Source organism: Oxyura jamaicensis, chromosome 5 (assembly GCF_011077185.1).
Source record: "Oxyura jamaicensis isolate SHBP4307 breed ruddy duck chromosome 5, BPBGC_Ojam_1.0, whole genome shotgun sequence".
Classification (NCBI taxonomy): Eukaryota; Metazoa; Chordata; class Aves; order Anseriformes; family Anatidae; genus Oxyura; species Oxyura jamaicensis.
The window spans coordinates 40,396,674-40,412,128 of NC_048897.1; the positions used below are offsets into that span (position 1 = coordinate 40,396,674).

General features: G+C 37.8%; 1 protein-coding gene across 2 annotated transcripts in view; it reads right to left on the reverse strand.

Annotated features, from left to right (window-relative positions):
• Positions 1-8,661: 8,661 nt before the first annotated feature.
• The window catches only part of ATG2B (autophagy related 2B), a 43,694-nt gene continuing 36,900 nt past the window's right edge, over positions 8,662-15,455 (reverse strand). For both annotated transcript variants that reach the window (XM_035328148.1, XM_035328149.1), the window contains exons 39-42: positions 14,866-14,987; positions 14,494-14,648; positions 13,476-13,625; positions 8,662-13,024 (exon numbers count right to left, since the gene is read on the reverse strand). In XM_035328148.1, coding sequence (XP_035184039.1) covers positions 12,794-13,024; positions 13,476-13,625; positions 14,494-14,648; positions 14,866-14,987 — 658 coding nt within the window. In that variant the 3' untranslated portion in view covers positions 8,662-12,793. The remainder of the gene's footprint in view (positions 13,025-13,475; positions 13,626-14,493; positions 14,649-14,865; positions 14,988-15,455) is intronic.

Here is a 15,455-nt window from a genome sequence, read left to right on the forward strand (position 1 = left end):
TCAGCCACGCAGAATGTAACTCACCGCTCAGTCACAAGTCTTGTCGGTGGCCTTGACCAGAGAGTCAGCCCCAAAATGGCTGCCGCCATCCACCCTGCCAACCCTCCCAGGGCACAGATACCAGCTACTACTGCTGCTACCTGATGGAGGCCTCAGCACAGAGACACAGGCCAAGGTCACCCATGGACACCACAGAGGTGACTTGGACTGAGCAGGGACTGTCGTAGAGTAGGATGGGAAGATCTGGAGAGCTACAGCCCAGCTCTGAGCCACAAGACATGAATCACCAAGTGGCACATACTTTGTCTTGTGGCAAAAAGTGCTGCTGATATCCTGGCCCTTCTCCCTAGCTCTCCCACAAAAGCCCATGTCCTCTCTTATCCCTTTGCCTTGAGCAGAGGTGAGACCACCACAGCCTGACATGAAACCCAGCTTTTCCAGCCCCCGTTAGTACCCCAGGAGCTGTGTCCTGCCCCAGTTGAGCAGACACCTCAAAGGGAGACGTTCCTGGCTGCCTGTGACCACAAAACAAAGAGTACCTGGAACATATAATCCAGGATAATTGTACAAGAAGAGCAAAACTATTCTGCCCTGAAGAGCACAACTGGAAACTCTTTACTAAAGAAGTACCTGGATAAAGCTGATGCTCAACTCCAACCGTATGTCAGGGAATCTGATTTTCAGTGGCTGAGGACATCTGCTTGCCTTGTTAGGAGCCAGGATGGTGTTTCAAGAGGAAGGAGAGCTCTAGTCTTTGGGTAGGACTGGCTAGGGAAAACTGACACAAAATTTTTCTGAAGGATTTCTCTGTGATAGGGGAGAAAAAGATGTACAGCATGCCCTGCCCACGGTGGCAGTAATACTGACTCCTTTGCTGCATGGCCTTGTGATGGTAGATATATGCTGGTAGATCCCCAGTGATCCTCTCCAGACTGAGCGCTCCTCTCCTCCCCAAGTACACTTCTGCCTGTCATGCACTGGGTGCTGCCAAGGAATTGTACCAGAGGAAACACGGCAGGAGACTAAGCACAGAGCTATTGCTCCTCTTGAAGGGTGCTGGATTGTTTCAGGCTCTGTTCACCAGAGAGCATGTAAGATATGTAAAATCTCAGCTGAAATCAGGCACCTATTACACCTGTCTTTGTCCATATTTAGAGGAAAGAAAGTAGGACTGTTTCAAGGGTTTACAGTTTAGGACAGGTAGTACAGAAAAGGAGAAGAAAAAAATGCCTTAGGGGATTGATCTGCAACAAGAGAGGCCAAATAACTGTGCTCAGCTGCTGCAAACTTCTGGCATGATCTTTGTCTAACTATTTAAAATCATCTATAAAACTCCTGCTCAAGCACTTTCTGCACAGGAATTTTTGCCAGTAGAAATGGATTTAAATATTCTGATTTCAGATACAGCCAGAGTTGCTTAAAATCGGAGTAGACCAACAATTGGTTCACATCTATTTCTAGTCTATCGTTTTCCAAACCAGCCTCAGTACAAGTCATTATCTGGCATACACCCTAACATATGGACACAAAACATGACAAAAGAGGACTTTTTATCCAAAATTGCAGTGCTTAGAATATTCACATTATCTTATCCATGTCAAAACTGCAAGCCACTCATTATTATAGTAAAAAGAGCCATAACAGCGTGAAAAGATTTGCATTATTGCTATATTCTGAGTATTATTATCTTGTTGAAAAAATAATATGGCAAAAATTTTATTTTATTAGTGTGTTTTATTGTTATTTAGCTAGATGGAAGCTGAGGCACAGAGACACAAAGAACTAAATCCTTTGAGCTTCTCAGGCCCAATACCACTAAGTGAAAGACTGCCCTATAGCTGGGGTTTCAGAGCCTCACAAGAGGGCTAGGGAGAACACGCACACACACATACATGCATTAAAGGGAAGGAACCCTTCAAACAAACAAACTGAAATTAGGGGGGCTCATATGAGCATGTGAGCTGCAGCTCAGTGAGATTTTCTTTCCTGGCATGGCTGTATGGACAAGAAACAGCTGCTGAGCAGCCTCTCCTGGTAGAAATGAATTACTGCTTTTCTAGGAGAGGTTTAGTATTTTGCTCCTGCTGCAGTCACTGCAACAGTCTTTCTCTCTATCACTTTACCATGTTGACAGTGAAAATCTTAATGGATTTACAAATGCCATCAAACAACTCATCCATTAAGTTGAATGATGGCTAAAAACTAAGAGTCTCTTTCCATAAAATCAGGCACATGATCCTATGAATCAACCCGTTGCTTTAAGAAGTCTATGTGTCATATTCCACACACCTCTGTGAAATTTCTGCTCTTTTTATAGAATTTGAAATCCCTTTTCAAGAAAGCGCTTAAACACATTTTCCCTTCTTATAAAAAACACCAAAGTGTGTATATTACTAACTTGAATTCACCTTTGATTAATTGTTCTGCTGAATCTAATCATGCAAGATTGCTCACAGTCAAGCCTTGCAGACACTTAAAAGCATGTTTTTTTTAATCCTATGGAAATAGTTATAGCATATTAAATGCACTTTTAAAGTTATGCTTGGTGTAGGCAAAGCAAATTAAAGCCACCTCTGTATGTATTTTAATATTAATGAGTCTTTGCTTGTCTCCAAACTATCCTTTCAATATTTTTAAAATTAACCATTTGGACCACTTTAAAGGTCCAAATATTGTAAAGTATTATTACAAGTGGCATAAAAACTGCAGTGTATCATCTCACTAACACAATACAGTATTAGATATCCCAGCACAAATGGAAATGCAGGTGGAATAGAAAGCATCGTTTCCAGATGCTGAGCAACAAGTCCTGTCTTAGTATGACAGATAACATTTATGAGCACTCCTCAGCAGTCTGCTTACAGGAAGGTGAATTCTTTTAAATTCCTTGCAAAGACTGCATGATGAGACAAGTGTAACTGATCTTGCTGAGGCTAGAGTTTCCCAAATATTCATTTCAGGGACTCTACTGGTTTGTCTGGCCCAGCCTGACCTGTCTTTCCCTCTTGTTTGTTCTTACTCCTCTAGCTGAGTCAGAATGGCCGGATCTGTCTATGTGTGATGAACTGAATCTGGAAAGTGACTGAAATCCAGCAAACTATTAATTATCCAGCTCCTATTCTAATTTACTAAGAATGGACAAAGCCAGCTAACCTGGCACAGCTTAGGAGGCATAGCAGAGCATGGACAGAGTAGCTGCTGGACAGATGGATGAAGGACAGCTTGAGACACTTTTTGACCAAAATGTAAATGCATAGAAAACAACCAAACAAACAAACAAACAAAAAAAGTCTATCATTTTATAGGAAATACATTGACAAAAGGAGTTTCTTATTCCAGGTAAGTCCTTAAATCCTGGCTTGTAATAAGACTATATTTTTCTAGAGATAACCATTTTGTCTTCAATTCCTTATATTTCCATACCTCATTAAGACTATTAACAGGTTTTTTGCAGGTTATTGAAATGAGGAAGAATGTTTGATTTTAGTGGAACAGCATCTCAACAAAACCATCATATTTGTCAAACTACATTAAAAAAAAATAATAAACAAACCACCATTTGTTCAATTGCTGAGTAAATGGGAACTACAACATTTTTCAGATTAAGAACTAGAAAAAAATGTCCACAGAAAGTGCAAAGTTGATGTAACACTGACATTTAGGGTAGGCGTTGCTCTGCAGAACTCCTTTGACAGGAGGCTATCCCAGGCAGTCAGTAAAGCACAGACTGTTCTTTGACTAGACCAAAAACTGGTAAACGGGTAATCTTTCCTCAGCCAGTTACCACCATCTTCCCTGACTGTTCTCTTCAATGAACTGAATTTATTAAGGGAAACCATGCCCTGAACTGCCCAAATGGCACACATGCTTTTTAGCAGTGTCACACTGAGTGGGAGCTGTGCAACTAAAATGCATCATGCTGATGTGTTACGTTAATGGACAGAATAACATCTCCTAAAGTTAACATGACATTGCATTGTCACCATTCAAGGCTGTAGTGCATTTTTAATATTTTCAAATATTCTTAATGCAGACTCCCTTTATTATAAACAACACACACAATTATTTTTAACATTCCAATACAAAGTAATTATCACTGTGCTTTGAGAGGCCATGTCGATGATTATGCTGTTTCTAAATAACCCTTTAATTTTTTTCTCCACTGAAAGAGGACTTAACGTATTGGTGGTGGTTAATGTAGTCTTTGTCACATGAAGATACATTGCTACAGCTGTGGGTGACTTGGAAAAGAGCACTACTTAATTTACTGTGACATTCTGTGGCCTCTGTGAATGACTGTAGATGATACTATGACACGCTGTTTTCTTCCATAGCAGGCACTTTTTTGTTTGCAGTATTTCCTACTGGTATGATCAGTTTGTTCTCAAGGCTTAACTCCAGCATTTCCTTATGAAGAACTGAGAAACTTCCCCCTTGAACATGAGAAAACTTGAGGAAATTACTGCTAACCTTCATGAAATAATTGATGCAGAAAATAAATTGTCGATTACTCTTTCTCACAGACCTTAACTTGCTGTGACTATCCCTGTCACAATTACAGTCCATGTAAGGGTGTAAATTTGCCCTACAAAAGGTACAAACAGGAGTACCTAAGATTGCACTTAGCTATCGATCTTGACAGTGATTGTCCAGCACCTTCTGTCCCGGGCCAGGACAGCTTTACCACTGTCCTCTACACAGGCAGTTCCTATGTTGCAATTGATACTTGGGATGAAGTTTTATGTATAGACTGAAATAGAGTTGCTGTTTCTTATGTAAACAAGCTATTCTGAAAATACATTTCAATCATTCTCACATTGCAGTGGTAGCTGACACTTCTGAAAACACTGCAAAGAAATTCAGGATTTTGAAATGTCTTATGAACGTCATTTCTTGCTGCCTGTATTCTAACACAGTGGACTCGATCGTAAACAGAAAAGTGATCTGAAGAAGGAAACAGCTTTCAGCAAAGCAAATGCAGATTCAGTCATGTGGAAGTTCCCCTGGAGACTAGCCACAGTCTGTCAAATGCTCCCAGTTCGTTGCTCTACTCTAAGCAGGTTCTTCAATTTTCCAACAGTAAAGAATTTGAAGGAGTCTTCTCTTTTAGTTCTCGTCAAACTCTTACTTTACCCGTGTTATAAATGGGAAATAACTTTTTTATTTTTTTTTTACTTTTTTTTTTTTAACTTTTTTAAAAAGATTATTTTTTTCTTTTTCCATTTCTGCAGTAGACTCCTGCAGTATACTCCTTGCTGGCCTGCCACTCCCCTTGGTGCACGTTACAGACATGCCTCTTGTGCTTCTAAGGGCACAACACCTGAACTTGAAGCCAGTCCTCAGCATGCACTACCCCAGAGGGCATTGCCAGGCTGCGGTGGCTCAAGAACCACTGTCGCACAGTGCCAGAGTTGCATTCCTCCTGCATTCCCATGCTCATCTGTCCCAGAGCTTGGTGGCTCTGAGCTCGCCTGGGACCCCCAAAGGGAAGAATATTGTGCTCATAGCCTTCCTCTTCAGCTCAGGTGTCTTTGTTAAGGCAGATGAACTGCCCTTTCCCTGTATTAACTTTGCTGCAGATATGTTTTGTCCGAGCAACAGGTACAAAGAACTGTCACTCAGTTAACACTAACAGGGCTCCTGTTTGAATACCTGCTCCTAAATTGTGTGAGAAAACAAACAAACACACAATTTTTTTCCAAGCCTTCAATGTTAACATGAAGAATCTGCTCTTCCTTTCTTTCTTTTGCATGGTAAGTCTGAATTCAAGCAACTGCCCTGAGGATAGCTATATTGACCAAGTAATTCAGACATGAGCACTGATCAGCAAAGCTTAGGGGCGGCAGAAATAAAAATACTGCTCATCTTTATTCATCAGCTTTACTGGCCTTTTCTGCATCTTCCCAAGTATCTGTTTAAAACTGTTCCTAGGGCTTCACACTTAATAGGAAGCAGCAACAGAAAAAAAAAAAAAAATCAGACTGAGGACAACAAAGAAAGATGGTTATGATGAAAATCGTGTTTGAAAACCTTCTCTCTCAATGTCATTGTGGATCTTTGCATTAAATGATACAAGAGGCTTAAGGCAACGGTGTAGAGGCATTAGCAGTTAATGTAGTGGGACACGCTCCTTGTAATTGCCTCCTGTTATTTCTGCAGCGTCCATGGGGTATTTCAAAGAGACAGGGCCCGGTTTGTAATTCTATGTCAACAGATCTCAAACTTGAAGGTCATTTTTTGGAATTAATTGTCCAATTACATTGTGTTAATAACGAATTTACCTGGAGGCGCATCACCTCTGGTCAGATGAAGGCAAAAAAGGGCTACCTAGTACTAAATTGCAGCTCTTAGGAAAGGAAAACAGACAAAAAGACAAAGCAGTTCCCCGAGACAGGACTTTTGGCTAGTTTGAATGACATTCAGACAAAGTAAGGGGTTTCTCCAATTAACTTGATATAATTGCTACCCCTTTGCTTACCTGTGCTGAATTTGGCCTGCTCAATATTCCGAGCAAAGTGCGTGCTCAGGAAGCAGAAATGAAACGGAAAAGAACTAAAAGAATATTTGTCATTACAAGAAAGTATGAAATAGCTCTGAAAGGCCAAGAGAAAATGCAACTCAAGAGCATCTCTGAAGGTCTCATGCTTAAAATAAATACCTTTAGTGCTCTTGAAGATACTTCTGGCACCAAACACATGGGGACATGCCATAATAACTGTGAAGCATTTTATTTTATTGAGTAATTCCAGGAAACACTTCAGATCTGTTAAACATTACTACAGAGATAAACGATGCCAGGAACTGTATTTCGTAATAACTTGGATTCCTATAAAGAACCTGTTTATACAATTGAGCACTACTTTTCCATCTTCCTGTATTGCCGTTTTGCTTTTCTGTTAGCCTTCTGCCCCCAGTACCAAGTGTTCATACAAACATCTGACACATACACATACTCACCCACATCTATCATTGCCAGGTCCACATGCTGTCTGGCTTTCTGTCAGCTGCAGTGGATCCAGATCTGTGAAATATTGGTCACATCAAAATGTAAACTCAGCAATACCCACGTCATCACCTTGCAAACACTCTCATAGTGCACTCTGCGATGTTTTTTGTCCTTTTGATTGTTCGGCATCCTCTTCAGCAAGCCATGCCTGCACCTTTCAAGTCTCCTGACCTGCCATTTGCCCCAGGACTGCAAGAGTTAGAATAAAGAGCATGGCTCTGTCAAACTTCCTCAAGTTCACAGCTCTTTTCACTTAAAAACAGCCATAAACCTCCCTCAGACCATATCCTGCAAACAGCAGGAAGCATTTTCAGCCTCTGCTGACAGAAGAGATGAATGGGAAGAATTGAAAGAATTGATCTTAGATCAGTGGAGCTGATGGAATCATCAGCAAATATCCAATATCAAAGAACTGCCAAGTGCTAAGGCCTACAATGAAGTCAAAGCCCTCCTATTGAGATAGCTGAGACCTACTGAGTATTTTTGCATATTTACCTTTGTGCCCATGAGCTACAATGGACCTAGTCCTCATTCTGCTGAGTTCTACAGTGAGGGACATGAGGCAGATCGTATCCCCAAAACCGATGTAACTTTTTTCCTCCCTGAAGGCACCTAATCGTGGCCCCTGAGCCAAATTTGAAACTCAAGCTCCTACTAAAGAATGAAATCTACATCAGGGGAAATAATCACGTACATTTCACTTTTCATACCCTCTCAGGAAGATCAATGACTAATTCCAAGATATTCCCTATTTCTTCTCTACAGCCCACATTTCTCTTCTGCAAAGCATTTGTTAGAATAGTCTTGATCACTTTTATGAGAAAAGTTTAGAAAAGCAGAGAAGATTCTTCCCCACCCTGCTTGCAAACAACACCAAAATCCCTCTCTCCTCACCATCAGGTTATCTAAAACAAAATTAACAGCTTTTATACCAAAATAATACAATTGGAAGTTAAGTAACAAAAAGGGGGGAAGGAGCTGCATGGGGTAGAAGTCAGTTTTCTTCTTACTGTCTGACCCAATAATTAATCAGGCGCTATACAGCGGGCTTCTATTTTCATTGATTTTTTTAGGCTATAAAAATATGACAAAACACAGTAGGAAGGCAGCACTGCCACCAGTATTTAATACTATCCAAGACTCAGCCCAAGATCTTTCAGATGCTTTTAGCTAAGCACCTATGAAGCAGGCATCATACCGGGATCCTGAATGAATGAATTATTTTGCATTTCCACAGTGTTTGGAGGCTAATAAAGCTCTAAAATCTGTTCTGAATAGAGGGATAAGGAATACAAACTGAATAAGGAAACATGGGAAAGATATGTGACGCCAGAGTTAAAGAGCATTTTGTTGATATAAAACAAGGGTGGATCAAAGTTGTACTAGCTAAGCCCATTTATTTCCCAGCTTCTTTCCTTTTCCTTGCTTTTTTGTGCAATTTTGGAGATTCACATTCTCTGTTTTGGTGTTTTGTTTTTGTTTGCCTGTTTTAAGTACAGAACTTTGTTTCATAGGTAAAAAGCTCTGACGGTTAACTTCTGGTATTTGGGAAGAATGGTTTCTGTATTATTTATTTTCACAGGTAGAGAAAACCAACTCAAGGAACAAATTAAGGTATTTATTTATATATTGTTACAAAGTTGTGTGTGTGTGTGTTTTTTCGATTAAACATATTTAACAGGACAACCTATTTGCATTCAGGCCTTTCAGCACTTTAATAAGCTAAATATACACACTTAGTGCCATATAAATTATGATCTAAAAATAATTCTCAATTATTTTCAAACCTACTGAGGGGACAAGGCTTTAAGCAAAATAACTCAAGCTGAATGTGTCAATTCCCTTCAACAGTGGTTTCTATTTAATGAGGTTATACCCTTTACACTTTCAAACTATATACAAACAATACCACAACACTACTATAAATGCAAAAATGTAAAAAATGTACACAAACATATACACCAACCACTGTTTCCGTCAAAGCTAACTCACTATTACGAAATCCAGTATAAATACATGATTTGCATTTATGTTCTTAATTTGTAGAGTTTATTTTTTTTTTTAATTGTAAACAAGATTTCAGCAGGTACAGCAACTTAAAACAGTTGTCAGAAGCTTAAAGCACAAGGCCTGGACACTGAAAGAACTATGTGCAGTATGGATCCAAACTGACTTCAACACCCACATCTTTTCTGAAAGTGTTTCTATTGCTGTGAGATTTAGGGTACTTGAAAGTAGGTCACTGTTCTAAAGAAATTTTTGGATTTCACCGCTTTACAAAAATATGTTCCAATATTTAAAGTAAAATCAGCATCACATTTGCAGGTACATGGATCATGTTCAGTAAAAATGTCTTGTTCATAGCCACTTAAGAGCTTTTTGGTTTACTAAGAAACCTTCCTTGCCAGCTCAAAAAACTGTAAATGAAAATGAGCAAAAGATGACCACAATTAACCACTTAGTGAGAGAATAAAAACATGCACATCCATTAAACACACATGAACTCGCTGGTGACTGATCCAATGCTTATCAATATGTGAATAAGCATAAGGTATATATTGGATTGCTGAAGAGCTGTGGTATTTACAAACCATCCATTGATATCCTAAAGAAAATGGAAGCTGCCTTTGCACAAAAGTGACGATTTGTTGCTTTCAGTCATTATTAAGATACTTATAAAGCACGTTTTTTTGTCTGTTTCAAAGAACGGCTGTCTTTCATGTAGTTCTTGGGCATTCATCACCATGTTATTTGAAGTGCCAGGATGCATAAAAAATCCAGGATGACTGTTCTGAGCCTGTTTATCTGGAGAGTATCAGGCTAAGCAATAGTATTAGTAGTGTTAGTTCAATGTTACCAAATTCACTTCTTAAACATGGCCTGTGCCTGTTTATACCCACTAAAACTATGAGAAGGAGTAGTAGCTGTAGCATTTTTTTTTATTATTTTTTTTAAGATCCCCTGCTAACAAAACCGCAGCAATCTACAGGCTTCCATTTCCAGAAAATATGTCCAGAGGCAAACTGTATTTTGTGTATTCAATGCCTCAGAAGTCTTACTGTATTGAGCAGAACTTTTGATGAATCCCTTTTCAAGGACAATATGTATCTTTTGATTTAAAGCACAAGCCTCTCCCCTACACAATACATTCTGAAATGTAAAGGTTAGTTTGGGGAGTTTTGAGTTTTTTGGTTTTGTTTTTTAGTATTTCCAACACTACCAGACTATGTTACTAATGAAAAACAATGCTGAACATACATCCAGAGATTAAAAAACTATTAAGAAACTGCTTGCAAAAATAAAAAGCTGAGGGAAAAAAAAAGACATTTCTCTGAATAGGCTCAATAAAATGCAAGAAGTAAATGCAAGAGTTCAAATGGTGAAAAGTAAAGTTTAATAATTTGTACAATCTGTATTGCCAACAGTGACAGACACTATAAAATGTTTTACCTTGACAGCATGCGCTCATATAAAAATATATCCTAACTGCATTGCTGTACAATCAGATGATGACAGACAGAATGGAAAATGAAATGAACACTGAAATGCCACTGCTCCTTTTCAGCAATGTCAAAAAGGAAAAAAAAAAAAAACATGCAGATTTATACTATTACAGTATACTTCAGTTAACTGGATGAACCGAACCAGCAGAAGTGATGTAGTATGGTAACTGTAAATGAAGATGGTTCATTGCTACTTACTTGCATTGACTCATCACCACTTCTTGAGAAGGCAGTCAGGTGCTAAACTGCAAACATGGAACGCATTCCTGTGCAAAATGCTCAGCTTTGAGCTCTTACTGAAGCAGTCAGCAAATAATTATTGAAGTATGATCTGCAGCAAGTATTTTTACATCAGAAAGTATTTCAAGTTGCTCAATGTGCAGGTATTTGTCCCCTCAGAAACATTCTCCTGCTTACAAAAAGTCATTTAACCAAATACCCAGGTCTTCAAAGAAGATTCCAGTAAATGAAAGCCAATTTTGTAATACCACTTGCCACTCAATGCAAGAACTTGTTTGCAAATGGATCTTTGTTTTATTAAAAATAATAAAGCAGACTCCAGCAGAGGGGGACATTTTTTACATCATTTACCCTCCAGACAGATTCTTTGGTGTCCAGGAACAGCTGGTATAATATCAAGATGAATAAGCAATAACTATTTTCCTTTGTATGCTCCTATTTGTCCTGTAATACCCACCAGCAAAGTTTTTGCTAGAGGCAGGTATTAAAAAAAGAGAACGAGGCTATCTCCTGATTACCAGTAGAGATTCAACTCAGACCAAAAGCATCTGATGTCCCTCTTTCAGTAGACATTTGTCCATAGCATATATGTAGGAGAAGCACAGGACTAGTACAAACTAACGTTCCAGTTGGTCACCCAAAAATTTAAAAATCAAAACGAGTAGTTTTCTATTCAAAAAAGTCTTTTTACTTTTTATCATCCAGTTTTTGCTAATATAAAGAAAAAAAGGTTTATTCTGGCATAGCTAGTGTCTAGCCTTTTAATTTCCTAGAAATAGTTCTATGTCAGTTGCTTAATAAAGCTCTGTGGAGACCCTGGTCCCCTATTAAACTGTAAATAATGTCAGTATCCACTTTGATCTTTTAAGATTTTTTTTTTAATCCTCTCACCTATCCCCAGTTCAAATTCAATGACACCAAATGCTCATTGACAAATAACTCATGACGCACAATTTGAATTAAAAATATGTTGCGAGAGCAGTAATTTTGCAATAATGTTATTTTTAAATAAAAGCAGATTGTTACAAGTTTGTACAGAATTTTAACTATGAATTGATGATATTTTTTTTCTTTAACTTTGCTTAGGATACCTCATTCTTAGAAAGATATTTTGGCTACAACAACACATAACTGCTGTTTTTCTGAAGAATAGTTATTTTTAGCATTGTTGTTAGTGTAACAGAAGACAAAAGTGTTTTCACATATAACAAGTGGTTTAAACAAATTTAAGACACTTTTCTTTCTGTAGAATCATCAAATAATGTTCTTGTCAATAATTTGTGTAAGCTTCTAAACCACATAAAGGATAATGCACATTACATTTTATTCACACTATAAAAAAAGCACAATATACAGGCCATATCCTTTAAAGTGCAACACAACAGAACATTTCTGCAACATTCAGTTTCTTCAAAGACCCACAAAAGTAGGTATTTAATATTTAGGAACAAATCCTGTTCATAGGCATATCAGCACTGAATCTAAACTCTGAATGGTTATCAAGCTTGCTCTTTTAAGTGCCACACTAAAAGCAATGCTTATGACCACTAAATGGTATCATCTTATATACTTCCATATTATATAGCCTTCATGTCTCCCATCCAAAATGAAAGCTTTTATCTTTCAGTCAGTGAAGAGCATCTACAGAGCCCTTTATTGAAGATAGTTCCTTGACTATGCTCAAAAACCATCTCTGAAGTATACTTCGTTTTGCCATACAGGCTACTGCTTCAGATGTTATATCTACCAAAAAAACATGGTAAACAGAATAGAGCAAGCATGTCTCTGAGTTGGCAGCGCATGCTTTGCTATGTTTGGCACTATCTACCAAATGTATTGGTAACACACAGCGTAAGCAAGTACCAATTTGCTTTTCACTTCATAAATATTTTTGGTTGGGTGTTTTGCTAATAGGTGAAAACCTTGTTTGTTCCTGAGATGAGCTTAACAAAAAAAATGAGCTTCATCCAAGGCTGCCAAATGGGAAAATCCTCTGCGTTTCTAGCCTTACTACCTGGCTGTTGAGCCAGATGCTTTTTTAATCTCAGTCTTCCCCAAGGCGCCATTTCTGAGACTCTTCTTGACGCACATCTGGCCTGATCTGGTTTCTCATTCCACCTAAAACATTTGAGGTTGCCTCTGTTGCAACAATGAAAGGTTTTACCACAGTTGGTGGAATTTGGCGGAGGACTCCTCCTACTGCTCCAGTTACTCCTCTGTTTTCATGCTCACGAGCAGCAGTCTCATAGATGGTTTGAGCTGTGTCCGTAATTCCCTTTGAGAAATTAATAGAAATTAGTTACAGTGAAAAAGACAAAGCAACCTCTCCTAATTTTAAGGGCAACTTAAAACTGAACAGCATTTATCACTTTTGTATTATAATTGTAATACAGCTATACTTTGACAAATGTGATTTTTCTAATGAGGCTTAAAATAACACTACTATAAACTTACAGATGACAATATTTCATTTAACTTCCGGTTGCACCCTCACAACTCAAGAACTCTGAAGTCTTTTTTACAATTAACTGTATAACATCTTAATTTGTTTCTCTAATTTTTCCATGCAAGGTTTCTGTTGGTTTAAGACTACCGCTGAAGACAGTCTTGTTCAAAACTTAAAACCTGTTCATCAGCTGATAGCTTAAACTAACATCTGACATTTTATTTGCTTTGTCTTCAGATATATCTTAAATTATGTTAAGGATAGTTATATTTGCACTCACCTCTTTTACTACACTGTATGCTTTGGCAACACCTTCCCGTAAGTCTACTGGCTGATGAGCCAAACGATGGCGAGGGAATCGTTTCATCTTTTTTGTTTCAATAAAGGTAGGCCCTGGTGATACCATGTCATATGCAGTTTCTGCAGCTGCCTGATGATCAGGATCAAATGAAAGATAAACAAGAAGTCTTATTTTAGCATCAGATCCCATATTTAAACTACTTATAAGGTAACATAATTGAAATAAAATAATTTTTAATGCTACAAACAATACTCAATTACATCAGGCTAAGAATTTGCACAAGAACTTCTATATATAGTTACAGCTGCACCAATTACATAAGTTCCATTATGAAACACTGAATGCTGTAGATTTTCGTATTCCCCCCAACCCAGTCCTCCAATTCATGTTACTTCAAAAGCATCCTCCAACCTGTAGAAAATGCTTGAGATAAAAACTTGAAACGTTTGAACAATAATGTTTTCTTACACACACACACTAAGAGATATTTAATTCCACTCAAATAATATTTTTTTGGTTATGCATGTTCATACTTTGGCACTTAGACCATGTTTGCAAAATTAGGTGGTAAAAGTGTATTGTCATTAGGTATTTGACATTAAGGAATTTGACATTGTTACCACTTTGAACCAAGACTAGGATTACTGCCTACTATTCCCCCCTCACACTGCCCCTCCCCCCTTCAATAACTAAGTACAGAAAACCTGACATTTTATAAAATTTTGAACACTTCCTATAATGTCTTTCATGTATTGCAATGCAACACATGCAGCCTTGGGCAATATTTTAACACAATAGATGTTGCGTCTGATGCTACCACTCTCACCTCGCAGACCGGCATAACCTTTGCCTAATCTCTGTTTTATTCGTATAGCATTCATTTACTCTTATTTTTACGCACACTCCCAAGCTTAAATATAGCATTAAGGCTTAACATAAAGCACTTACTAGTGACACTTCTCATTTTCTGTCTAACTCCAGAAGCAATACACTATACCTGTATAGTCTGAACCATCCTGTTTGTCAGCTCCAGCGCTGCCATTGCAGTTGAAGTACCAAAAGATGCTGCTCCTCTTTGAAAGCCTCTTACAATACGGCCATCTTTTCGGTACTGCTCAATTGGTAACCACACCAAGTCTTTCAGACCTTGAACTGAAATGAAGACAGAACATCACAGTTAGCAAGTCCTCTTGAGTAAGTTCCCGGGTTTGCCTGGAAAAGAAGTAAAAACAAGAGTTAAGTGTCTTTTTTTGTTTTTGTATTTTTTTTTCTTTAGGAAAACAAACCACAACAACAAGCAGAAAAGACAAAACAAAACAGCAAAAAACAATGCCATTGTGTGCCTGAACAGAATTAAGAATTAGCTTACCTAACTGCACTAGCGAGTGCATAGGCCCTACTCCTCCCAAAATTCCTGGCAGCTGGTTTTTCTTTATATCATTAAGCCATTCACTGATTGCATAGGAGAACAATTTATCCACACCTAATAAGCTAAAGTAAGTAAAATCATTAGTATTTTTAAAAACAAAGAATTCCTGATAAAAGAAATGTATTACTCATTGAAGTATGCAAATGCCATTTAAACAAAAGGGAAACTGATTTCAAGTGTCATGTGTTGTTGTACTTGGTCAAACCAAGAGTTTAATGTGTATAATCCTATCCAGTTCAAGAAGAAGAAAATGTACAAATAAAGAGTTTAGCACCGAAAATAGCACATATATTAGATAGCATCCTGAAAACAGATGTTCTTCTTGAATTCCACCCATTTACAAATATTTATTGATAATAGTTTTTGTGAAATTTTTAAAAAAGTATATCTTAAATTATATTAGGCCTACTCAATATTAAACATTCATTATAAATATTATTAGAAAGTGTCTTGGATTTTAGAAATGTCTTATCAGATTATTTGCTTTTTGATTGCTATATTCAGTTATTCACTGTAAACACATCCAATCT